Source organism: Cynoglossus semilaevis, chromosome 15 (assembly GCF_000523025.1).
Source record: "Cynoglossus semilaevis isolate Cse_v1.0 chromosome 15, Cse_v1.0, whole genome shotgun sequence".
NCBI classification, from domain to species: Eukaryota; Metazoa; Chordata; class Actinopteri; order Pleuronectiformes; family Cynoglossidae; genus Cynoglossus; species Cynoglossus semilaevis.
The window spans coordinates 9,876,881-9,889,867 of NC_024321.1; the positions used below are offsets into that span (position 1 = coordinate 9,876,881).

At 42.0% G+C, this 12,987-nt stretch overlaps 1 protein-coding gene across 1 annotated transcript; it reads right to left on the minus strand.

Moving 5' to 3' along the window:
* Positions 1-3,833: 3,833 nt before the first annotated feature.
* On the minus strand, positions 3,834-11,011 carry LOC103390920 (zinc-binding protein A33-like). Its single transcript, XM_025062924.1, has 6 exons — positions 9,518-11,011; positions 8,574-8,669; positions 6,965-7,198; positions 6,782-6,804; positions 6,163-6,278; positions 3,834-5,035 (listed from the first exon to the last, which is right to left on the minus strand). The coding sequence occupies exons 1-6, from the start codon at positions 10,031-10,033 to the stop codon at positions 4,470-4,472; spliced, it is 1,551 nt and encodes a 516-aa protein (XP_024918692.1). The 5' UTR covers positions 10,034-11,011; the 3' UTR covers positions 3,834-4,469.
* Positions 11,012-12,987: the final 1,976 nt, after the last annotated feature.

A 12,987-nucleotide genomic window follows, 5' to 3' on the forward strand; every position in this document is an offset into this window, starting at 1 on the left:
CAACTCATGAATGGCCTCATTATTTCCAGAATTTTAGTTTGTAAAATGTTCACGTTACGTAAGAATTCTCTGCTGGGCAGCGTAATACATTTTGTCCTACCAGGGGAACGGTTGAGCTGGCTTGCTATCAGCAAAGCAATCTGGCATTGCTGACTCGTTTTCAAAAGCCAATCTGTGCTTAGAGCTCCCTCTGCTGGATGTTAGATGAACTGCACAAGCCTGACTATGACATGGGGGGAAAAAAATCCACACTTTGCTTCCCAAGTCTTAATTTTGTTGCTGTATTTCAGGTAAAACACGACAGTCGTCTGTCACGTGATATTTTATAGCAGCAACATGGACTTTTGACACGTGCAGAGCAATTTGTGCTACAGGTATCGTTGCTATGTCTCTGATGCTGACGTTCTGATGGAGAGGTCAGCGTGGAGGTCATTGTGAATCCGCAGAAGGCGGCGGTGTTTAATGAAACACAGGTGTGTGAGACTGCTGGTAGAAACACTGTTTTATACATCACAGACTGGGTCAAACACATACAGTAATGTTTCAGTACAGATCAGTTTCATGGTGCACAGCACTAGTAACAATAGTCAGTATTGAGCATGTGTAACGTCATTTTAAGTGGGCAAAAATGGACTGTAACAGTTTCATGCATTTATGGATAAATACGAATAAATATCAGGTTATTTTTTCAATGTTATTTATACTAGAAATCATCATCCATTGCACTGGTCTTTGAGTGAAACCACTACAAGAACCTTCATTTCATTTTACATATTTTGTCATAATTGTTTTCATTTTTGGATTTGTAAAAACTCTATTAAATTATTAAAAGACTAGAGTTTAGTAGCTGTAAAATGTCTTTATTCATAAAGTATAGCTATTTTTTTTTTGGAAATTCCAACAAAGTTAAAATGCTATTATTTTAAGAGTTTTTGGCTTTAAATAAATGAAGCTATCAGTAAAAGGCCAATTTTGTTTGCTATTATTTACAACATTTTCTTACCGTCTCACATGTATATTTTCTTGTGCCATAGAATTTCCAGTGACTGGATTTGATACGTTTACATGCCCTAATAACTTACTGATATTGCAAATATTTTCATTTAAAACTATAGTTACAGTAAAACCGTTTTTCATCAGTTACTGTAAGAACTTTTATTCACATGTATACACAAGTGCACATACACACACACACACACACCTGTTTCGCTGTCCTCGCCGCTGGTGCACTCATGGCTCCAGCACCGCCTCCTGCGGCCGACGGCTCTCGAATGAGCATAAACATCTTGGCGTCACAACCGCATACAAGCTCTCCCTCTCTTTCTCCCCTGCTGCTCCCCTCCCTCTGCCCCTGGCTCTTCTCTCTTCTGCACTACAGCTGCCTTTTGCCCCTTTAATGCTCTACAGTTCTTGAGAAAAGACATCAAGAGGAGACATGGTGGAAGTCAGAATGGTCTTAGGTGTCTCTCCTGTGTGGCAGCAGTAGACTCTTCTTTTCATCCAGGACGAATGAGAAAACATTAAAATCAATCGATAAATGAAATCCTGGACAAATGTCCCCGAGGTTCCACCGAGGTTCCTCCGAGGTTCCTCCGAGGTTTTCTTCAGTTTTCGTCCCTTCTGCCGTGCCTTGCGTCCGTCTTCATCTCTGTCCAGGCAGGGACAGGTGAGGAGGTGTTTTATGCAGCCGCTCTCTTCTCTCCTGGATTGTGTTCCCGCACCTCTGCCCCCACTCCCCTATCGCCTGGTCCTTTATGTGACACTCTATACCTGCTGCACTTTACCTCACTGGCGTTATCTACCGTAACACATCAACCTCTCTCTCCCCTTCTCTTCCTCCCTTTTTCCCTTTATCACAGATGAACAACGCTCATGTTGCCATTGTTTTAACTACACTTTCTATAATCACTTGATCAGAATTCACACTCTGGTTATCTGTCCTCGAGCCTCTGTCTTTTACCCCATCCCCCCGCGGGGTATTTGATTATTTCCATGTGAACTCAGATCAGGCTTTTTTAAAAACACGGTAACACGGTAGCATGGCAGATAAAAGGTTCTTAGTGAAACATCATCTCTGTGAAGTCTCACGTGGATAATCTGATCAGACAAGCATGGTCGATCACACAGACGCAGCCACACAGCTCTATTTTTAGGCACGAATATCCAGTCAGACCAGGAACTGGTGCTCTCTGCAGTATTCAGACGGTCCCTGCATGTAGACATCCTCATGGACAGGTTCTCAGTGTAGTCATTCTGCTTTGGCATTAGGTTTCATATTTTCCTGTGGCTGTAACAACAGGCAGTTGGTTCCTGCTGTTTTTATTGACTCAAAAAAACAGGCACAGTTCCGATTCTTAAAATCAGTTAATGTTGCGAAGCACTGGCAATGCTGTTTTGAGCATACAAAGATGTAAAATCCCTTCACTTTATAAAAGCTTTTCGGTGTTCACAAACTGGTACTGGTGGCGAAAAACACAGCAGATACCAGGTGTTGTTGTCTGTGATCCTGCTGCCTGGAGTCGGTGACCTTGGCAGTTTTTAAAGTGAAAATTGAACCTCTGATGTGTGTGTATCTCGATAGTAGGGTCTAGACGTAACCACAGCTAATGAGTTTTTCATTGTTCTGTTCATCTCTGCTGTTCTGTCTCCTCTCTTCTTCAGCCCCCCCTCCTCATTGATTATTGATTAGTGGGCAGAGCAGAAGTCTTAAGTCAGAGAAGAGTTACATCATGGAAAAGCTAAGTTTCATTCATCGAGGGGATAAAAATAAAAATTGTACTGTTGAGTAAAGAAAGTCGCGCTTTTGAAAGGAAGAGGTTGTTGGTGTAAGAAACTAGATGGTGAGGAAAATAAAGATGAATTATGTTTCTGGAAATGAAGAAACGGCAACAAAAAGAAGGGTTCCATTGTTGACAAACTTCTCTGACTTGTCTTTCACCTCGACACCCTCTGAAACTAATCAAGGACGTGGCTGACTGACAGTAGGAGTGGCCTAGTAGTAATGTAGAAGTGAGGGATTGTGTTACTGCATGTTGATCAAGCTGCAATAATATCTAATTACAGATCAGGGAAGGACGGCCGTGAAGTCCAAACAACAACAGCCCATGTTGAATATAGCCAGGTAGCAGGGATCACAGATACATTGATTTGGGTCAGACTAATTCTCATTATTTATTTGTTTGGCCACCGTAGTCAGAGATTTCCAAATTACTCAACTGGCACAAAGAAGACCATTGACCTGGCTTAAATGGATTGTGAAAAAAAAAAGCAGCGGACTGAGTATCTGGAACCGTTGGACACTGTCAGTGACCAATCAACTGATTAGAAACGGATATTACCATGCTGTAAAATGATGCTTTGTTTAGAAGATTTCAGATTGGCCAGTTGGAAAGATGGCTCGATACAACTTTTTCATGTCCAATACCGATATCAACCTGATACCTTCCTTTTTGTCTCCAGCATGCTGCAGGCTGCTGTTGCTGAGACGCAAATTTAAGTTGAGCATTTGGGGTTAGGTATCTGATCAGATGGGCTACAGTTGTTTTTTTTTCCAATGTTCGATCCCGAAATTTTGATCAAAATCGGACAATTACCGATCCTGAGTATGGGTTCAAGCCATCCCTAATATGCATTTATGTATCTATTTTCCTCTAAATGGGATCATCCTCTAAAAATTCACCTTACACCAACCATCTGCACGTCCTCTTTCACGACATGCTGTCTTGTGTTATCGGCTGCTTGATTCTACGTCACAACTTCTGTCACTCAGTGCTGCATTGAAAGTTAGCCTGCAGTGCCATCTAGTGGAAACAAAAAGACCAACACCACAGTGGGACATTTCGTCATTTTATTCAATGTTGAATATGTTCAGTGTCCGACTACAGTAAAACAAAAGTCAGTGTAAACGATCTATGGTATGAAAATTTTAATCAAAATTTTTCATCAAAGTTTCGTCAAGGCTCATAATTCATTTAGTTTTATCTATGTATGAACCCGTCCATGTTTCTTACTGCTTGAAATAATGACTTTTTTTTTACTAAAAACATACAAAAATAAGTAGACATTTGTATTTAAATGTAAAGGTAAAATGTTATTCTCATTGTTTCATCTGTGTGTTTATAATACATCAGGCAATCTAAGGTTTCACATTGTTCAGAATATACTGTGCTGCTGGACGACCTACTGTTTTAGTCTTCTCTGAGAATATGTTGCTAATAAGATTTCATTTGGTGTCGATCACTTCTCGAAATGATCAGATCGGACTCAACATTGGCAAACTATCCTGTAGTGTGGGGCCGGTCCTGCCCAGAATTCAACCAACCATCACCAATCAAACCTACCGCCCATCATAGGTACACAACCCACCATTTTAGAAACACTGCTTCAAGTGTTGTTGCTTGTGAAGTAGTAGCTTTTTTACAGTGTATTTTTAAAACTTGATACTCTTACAGAAACAAACCCCCTCCCAACTACCCCCAGTGAGGCGTGACGATGGTGAGCGGCTCCCTGTTGTGTCCGTTGATAATTGGCCAGGGATTAAAGTACGGGAAAACAGGCTCTTGGAATTTTGCATCATAGAAAGTGAAGAGGTGACTCATGTCTCCAGCATCATAAAAGGCCACTTCACCCCGACAGTAGTCCAAGTAGACCCCCACCCTCCTGGGAGGTTTTGCGGGATATATTAAGCCATCCTCTGAGTCTGTGCAGGCTTCGTACTCGCTGGTGCCATCGTTGTTGTTTCTGAGTACCAAGATCCAGAAGCCGTCATCTGGGCACAGGCTGATTTCCTCCTTCCTGTTGACCGAGGCTCTGGCCACACCGAGACCCCACGCGGTCTTGGAGCCCACCTCCACCTCCCAGTAGTGTCGGCCAGAGGAAAAGGCTTCAGACCCCAGGACGATGTTGTAGAGGGTGAAGCGCTCTGGGTTGTTGGGGAGGTTAGGCTGGAGTTTACTCACCTGCACACTGGTGCGACACGGGGACACCCACAGGCAGGGGTAGGCAGTGTCTGGGTCCAGGGTTACCGTTGTGATAGCTGAGAAAACAGCAGCAAAGTACATTTATGGAGGATGGCCTGTGAGAGACACCCTTGACTTTGACCTTCAACAAGATACGGAGTGACAGCATGTTCAGATAGTGTAAGGTGAGATAGATAAGAGCCTCAGGTACATGGATACAGATAAAATATAAATGATATGCTGCGTCATGATAGAAATCTCTGTTGTAACGCAGATTCATTTAATCCAGTCCTGCTGTCTTGTGTTACTCCCCGAGAACCAAGCACTTGAAAATACAAGTCAAATATTGATGTACTTTAAGCAGTTAATATTATAACAAAAATACAAATTGCATATTTTTTAAAAAGAATGTATATAAAGCTTGTCAGGATATTTTTTTTTTTTTTTATATATCGCATTATATGACTACTGCTACTTGTTTGATTGTGTTGAATCTATACCTCTGTTGTTGTACTGGTTGTGAAGGGAACTCCTGAGGGATTAATGATCTATCTATCCATCCATGCATCCATCCATCCATCCATCATCTATCCATTCATCCATCCCACAGGAAGTGATTCATTCTATGGCTAAATCATCAGCTGCAAAAATCATGGAAAATTACTGATGTTTTTCCAGATGTAATCTCGAATTTTTTTTAAAGCTACTCTCAACTTTTCACCACTAGGTTCAGGTTAATGTTTTAATTAAACTCTGATTTTAACTCCTTAATATGAACCAAAACACAACGCAGTCCCTTAAAAGATGAGCGCTTCCTGCAGAGTGGGTGAACTGATTGCAGCCTTCCTGTGGAGGTGATTACTGTAAAAAATACAGTTACAGTTACTGTAGGATATGCAGCTGGTCGGAGGTTGACAGCTGAGTAAACTAGGTCCGGTGCAAACTGAGGATGCAGTGCACATTTCCTCTAGAATCCTTAACGTGGTCCGAAAGGTTGTTCAGACGTGTCCGTCGTATACGGTTAACAGTAAAAGTAAGCACCATAAACAACCTTCAGGTGTGGTTTTAAATGCGTGGATGTTGATTGGACAGGGAGGTGAAACAAAAGATGTTGTGTGGGAACAGGAGACAGTGACCTTGGAGCTCAACCAACACCGTGGACGTCAGTAAGTGCTTGTGTCGTCACTGTGGTGTGTTTACACACCTGGTTGAAAAATGGAGCTCATTTTCCTCCAGGTCCTGTACTGAAGAGGCCCCAGAAACTCTGCTGACTGCAGATCCACTGTCACCTCAGGGGGGCGCTCAAACAAACTCTCGGCCCTGATCGAGACATAAAAAAGAAACGGAACAATTTCAGCTGGTATGGCGAGGACACAAGAGAAGGAAAAAAAGGAATAAACGTAACGTAAAACAGAAGGTAAAAAGAAAGACAGGAGAAGAAGAAGAAGAAACTCCAGAAAACACCCGATGATTAGATCAGATCAGAGTGAGATGGAGGCAGATGGTGGACTGTGGTGACTATTGAATTGATTATTGACTAACTATTGTCATATTGGATCATGATGAATTAAGACTATTCCACGTTCCATGTAGTATCTCAAACTGTACTGCTGTCGGATTCTGTTTGAATTTGTTTTAATTTTCATTCATTCATTCAACTTCTTCCCTTCTCTGTTAACTGAAAACAAGCCAAATTCCTCACTAAACCATAATCATCCTGTTTCAGTCAGAGCTTTGCACAATTAAAAAAACCCCTCTTAAGACAAAGATGAAGAAAATGAAATGACAAAGAGATTAATGATCCTGTTAGAGGTGAGACTCACCCTCCAATGAAATCTTTGATTCCCTAGGAGAAAGGCAGATCATGACAAGTCTGTGATTACAAAACCGTCCATGCTCAAACTTGCGGATAACAAACCTTACACTACACTTTTTTGCACAAATACTTGAATCAAGTAAAATGTCACACTATTTAAGGACAAACAATAACATCCAGCTTCTCCCACCTTCAGCTGTTCTGGGTTTTCTTCCTCCTCCAGTTTGAGGTGAAGTTGATCTGCCACAGTTTCCAGTTGGCTGATTTGCTCTGTGGCTTGAGTGAGGGCCTCCTCCAGCTGGTTCAGCTTCTCCTCCTTCTGCTTCTGCAGTTTCTCCTTGATCCGCTCCTCCTCCTGCTGCAGGAAATCTCTCAGACGGCCAAATTCTGCAGAAACCATCTCCTCCAGGTCTCCTGCTCTCTCCTGGAACACAGGATGGACTTAAGTCAACTTGGGATGGTATGTATTAAAATCAATCAAATGTAGAGATTGACCCCCGCCCCCCCCCCCCCCCCCCCCCCCCCCCCTCAAAGATATCATACAAAATCTTGTAATCTACCTTATAATCTGCATTTTAAATTATGCAGTAAGGCGTTTACATTTTAACTTGACTTTATTTGTGTTCTTTAAAGTAGTCTTTATGATTTAGTCTCGTCATTTCCAGTGGTTACGAGGCAGCATTTTCAGTGTAGACAGTGTCCTCTTGTGGCCATCGATGATATGGCGTACATGTTTGATAATCGAGTTACTACAGAATATACGACCAGCTTTACCACTATAAAAAACGTGATTCATAGTCTGGAAAATAGTCAGACAGTTGGATAGTTGGATAAGAAAAATAGAGTCACTAGGAGGCAGTAAAACAGAATAAAATACAACTGCTTTTATTTAATCCCAACGCATAGAAGAAGAAAAGTTATGTGATACCTTTCTACTACTATTTCCTGGAAAATTGCTAAATATTTAACTTCCTTTTTAGGTAAATGTTTTGACTGTTACACAGTCCCAGAAGTAGTGAGCAAGGATAGAGAAAGTTAAAAAAACAACAACATTTTTTTATGTATGTAAAGGCAACATGGGAAAGCGAGTGGCGTTGGACAGGTTAACTCTCACTCATAAATTGTGCCTTTAAATTGCCTTCTGTTGATAAAGGACATGTTAATGAGACAACTCAACACGTGTTCGTCCTTTTAGACCAAACTGCACTCAGAGACAAATTGACAAACTTCCTTTCATCCTTGCTCACCCACATCCTGTCACACTGAGAGAAGTGAAAAACAGTGAGTGTGCACATAAAGTGGGTCAATGAGACAGAGGTAGACAAACAGATGGACGAGAAGAGCACGGCTGGTATTTACTGCTGCTGCTGAAACGGTGCACTCCTCTCATGTTAACACACACTCACAAACACGGAGCTGAAGAAGGAGGAAGTGTGGGAATCTCACTAACACGCTAACACAAATGTGGTTCAGAGACAAAACGCTAGTTTTTTTTATCTCTTCCGAGTGGGTGTGTACTACGGTACGTAAAAACTTGTACATGCTGCTCGTCAGGTGTGCTTGTGTTAGGTTTATTAAACAGACCAAAGTGTCAACATCAGAATGACCCATCAACTACTGACGATGACCTGACAGCCTGTTGTGACAGCGTTGGTCGTAAACAGTCACCGAGTGTCAGACAGGAGGAAGAATGCAGCCTCGCAATACTGGTTCTGTTCCAGTCGCACACACAGTGTGCGACAAGTACTTAGTTCATATTAGCGCAGTATACATTTCCACAAACCAGTCCTCACAGATACCTTAATGAAGAGGATCTTGTCGTTGGTCTGCTTCTGGAACACTGTGGCCTCCTCTGTCTGCAGCTGAACCCTGTCCAGAGCCACAGACAGTTTGTCCTGTTGGTGAAGAGACACAAAGAGAGAGAGAGAGAGAAGATAAATCACGTGCAAAACATCCTCAAACGAAGCCTGAACAAACTAGATTAAATGAAGAGTTGATCCAGTTAGAGCGTCTCTTGACAACAACAACAACTAAACTGAGAGTCATCTGACTCCTCTGAAGTCCAACACAGAGACACTGGTGAAAAGACACTTGGTGTGTGTGTGTATGTGTGTACAGGTGGACGGAGCTCATCGCTGACGTTCTGAGTTCTGTGGGTGTTCACAGCTCACACTGACCTGCTGAATTCCTCCCATACACAAAATGACCCAAGACTGGAGTGAAGATGGCTGTGAATTATGATTTCACACGTGAATGTTTACTCAGTTGAAGCACTGTCAACACTGCTGCAATTCATGACCCAGGTCAATGGACATTATCAGCAAACTCCTGGGAAACATGATGCGAGACGTCCCAAAAACAAAAACCAGACTTGTTCTATAGCTACATCCTTTCCAGGGTCATAGGTGGGAGGTGTTCTGTAAGGTAAGCGACTTCCTAGTATAACATCACCAGTTTGCCTCAGCCAGTGCAGGTTCTCTGTGTCACGTTGTGTTTCACATTCACACCAGCTGTGAATGTGAAACACAGTAATCAGATCAGATTGAAACAATGTTTATTTGTCTCAATATGTTTAAGTTAAAGTGAACTATTCCCCTTAGAATCCAACCCTTCCTCTGTCATATTCTCACACTGACGTTTTCACACATTCATTTCACATTTAAGTAAATATGTGAGTGATCGCTGTGTCTCAGAAAGTTGTCTTGATCTGAGCTGGGTGGTTAAAAAACAAACTGATCTCTACCCTGTAGTTTTCAAATGCCTCGTTGATGGGGATGACGTTGTGGGTCTTATGGTCCCGGGACATCCCGCACACCAGGCAGATGGGCAGCTGGTCGTCCTCACAGTACAGCTTCAGCTTCTCCTCATGCTCCTCGCACATATCCATCAGACGCGGCCAGTGTCCGATGGATGAGGCCAGGCTGCTCATGCTGGATCCGGGTTCGCGTTCCTCGGGCTCCTCCAACGCATGTGTCGGTTCTAATCCGGAAGTCCCCGCTGGTGTGTCCATGGACCGGGCTTTGCGCACACTGTCAACAACGTTGCAAAGCAGCGAATTGGGCCGCAGTTTGCGGCCGCACGATTTTCTACACTTGGGGCAACTGGACAACTCGTCCGCCTTGGCTTCCCAGCACTGGATGATGCACACTTGACAAAAGTGGTGACCACACTCGAGGATTACGGGATCACGGAACAGTTCCAAACACACCGGACAGGTCAGTTCTGACTGAAGTTCTTCAAGGGCGCTGGCGTCCGCCATTCTCCACCGGGCGCATAGTCCTGGGAGGAAGAGAGAGAAAAATGTCTGATGGCAGACTAGACTTGTGACAAGTCAACACAAGACTGCTTTCAAAGAGGGAGTGGTTTCAGACTGACAACTGAACAAATGTTTTTGACAGAAGATGGAGTGCGTGCTGCAGCCAGCAGGAGGCACCGCGAGCGCGCCAGGGCGCACGGTCTTCAGGTGCCAACGGAGACTTTCTGAGAAAGATACTCCAGTCAGCAGTGTTGCATTTGTAGCCCATTCAAAAAGCCACGTGATCTTCGGGACACCAAGGATTAAAAAAAGAAAAGAAAAGTTTAATGTCATGTCAATGAACATTGTGGTCTGAGTACGTGTCTTGGCTCATGTTCCCTTAACATGAGTCATAGTCTGAGTTTACCTGAGTCCTGTCACCGTCATCTGGGAATATGGCCGCGTCACTGGCTCAAAAATCCATTATGACACAACCTGGTTATTCAGTACGTTCAGATTATGACTGTATTTATTTTCTATGCAGTGTGTTTTGGCTAAATGTGACGGACCAAAATGAACCCGGCATAATATTAAGTGGTAAAAGATAAAGGAATAGAAGGTTTATGAATATCTCCCTTTTGCCTACTGCCACCACTAGATGGCACCGTTTTGTATAGAATTGTAGTCTGATCAGTTAGGTAAAACAAATGTGATTTTTTTTGCACGAGGTTGTTAATTTCCTGTTCGAAAAACGTTATTTTGACGTTTGTTATTTCCTGTGTGTGTGGCTTGCTTTTATTTTGATGCTTCGCACAACATACGGGAAGCTAGGAAGTACTTTTTGCATTTCTGTTGACTTCGTCGTTCGTGAACAGAAAAGTTCGAAAAGTGAAACAATTTTCTTCATAGGAATCAATGTAAAATGGATTAATCCGTCCCTGGACCTCGGATGACTGCTTATTCAAACTTTTTCAGGCTGGAGGCAGGGGAGCCAGTGCCTCACCTGCCATCATGATAAAAAAAGAAACAAATACATAAAATAAATATTAATATTTTCCACTGATCTGTGTTAAAGATGCATTTTCAGTATGACTCATTTTGAGACACATTTTTGACATTTTATTAAGTAAAAATCTGTTTTGGTCCACATCCGTAAACTCTGGACACACTGCTTGCACACTTTGTGAGGGGCTCTTGGCTTGTCTTGATACTTTAAAATATGCTATTGAAATATGCTAGTTTGACAAATGCCCTCTGATTTGATGGTGAAACTAGTCAGGGTTGTTGAGGCATTTACAACGAGAAGTAGCAGGAGCAGACATGATCTGGAACAAAGGAAATATACCTCTATACCTACGTATGTATTTCGCTTATCTGGAGGTATGCAATTTTGGAATCAGCATGCCGTTTTTAGTTTTAATCAGCATGAAAATCTAACTTACTTATCTTTTTTCTCAAATTGTTCCCCAGTGTTATAATTTACAACCAGTGTTGGGCACCTTACTTTGAAAAAGTAATTAGTTATAGTTACTAGTTACGTCTCACAAAATGTAACTGAGTTAGTAATTGAGAACGCAAGGACAAGGACTTAAGGTTCTTTATTGTCATTACAACACATGTTAGACATGGGATGAAGGAAATTAGTTTCCCTGGTTGCGGATCAAGTACAAGTGACAGAGGGGAAAGAGATCAAAAGAGAACAGAGTTCAAAGAAAGAGGAAAGTGTTGATTGTGCAATGGAAGACAAAAACAACAACATTGTGCAAAGACAACAAGAGCAACATGTTTGTGGAAGTTGTTAGCGATTGTGCAACCGCAAAATGGAAAGTGTACTACTTGTCATCGTGACACAGCACACAACCAAATGTGACTTCTGCTTTTAACCCATCACCTCCGAACCCCAGTTCGCTTCCTTCACCACCAAGTCACCACTGCCCGTAAGCACTGCTTTAACTGATCATTCAGATTCACCATACATGGACATGTTGAGGACATGTAGTCCTACAATTTTCTTTGTTTTTTTATTTTGGACACATAATCCAAAATAATAGTTACATCGAAAGCAACTGGACAAAGTAGGTTTTTTGAAGATGTTTCACCTCTCATCCAAGAGGCTCCTGGAGTTCTTCAGTTCAGTTCAGAACTGTCCACCAGCCACTGGATTTCCCAGAAGCTTAAGCAAAGATGCTGCCATGTGACAGAGAATGCAGACAAAACGTAATAAACTCAAAACATGTACAAGTACATGTGGAAAAAGATGGAGTGGAATTCCTACGGAAGAGTAGACTTGAATAAAATACATTTGAATAGAAACATTTGAATAGAAACATTTGAATAGAAACATTTGAATAGATAACAGTTGAGTATATTACAGTGGAGTAGAACAGAGTAGAATAAAGTGTAATAAATTGTGTTGTCAATGCAAAATGTAGTTCATTGCAGTGAAATTAGATGAACAGAACTGGTAAAGTGACACAAGTTGGATGTTGGAGTCACAAAAATCTAAAATAACTGTAAAACCAAAAAAACACAAACAAACAAACAAACAAAAAACCCCAGTAGCATTGCATACTCAAATAAATCCCTGGCAATTATATACAATATGGGTACATTATTTTTTAGGTTGTGAAATAGTGTGTGGGGGGTGTTTGTGGTGGATGCAATACAGCCCTGCTGGATAAAAACTAAATTATTCTTAAAAAATCTATGATAATCCTGAATTCAAAACAATTTATCTTTTCGCCCTGTTTTGTAGCGAAACAACATGTTGACAATGTCTGGACACTGTTCCTGGTCAGTTCAAGCTCAAATGAACTGAACTTGGGTCCTGAAGGCTTCAGGTTCGAGTCCACCAGCTGCCAAGTTACCACTGAGAAGGAGCTCTGTCCTCACACACTGCTCCCAGGTGCGTATAAGGTGATGGGAAGCAGAAGTCACATTTCGTTGCTGCAGTGGTGTGCTGTGTCACAATGACAAAT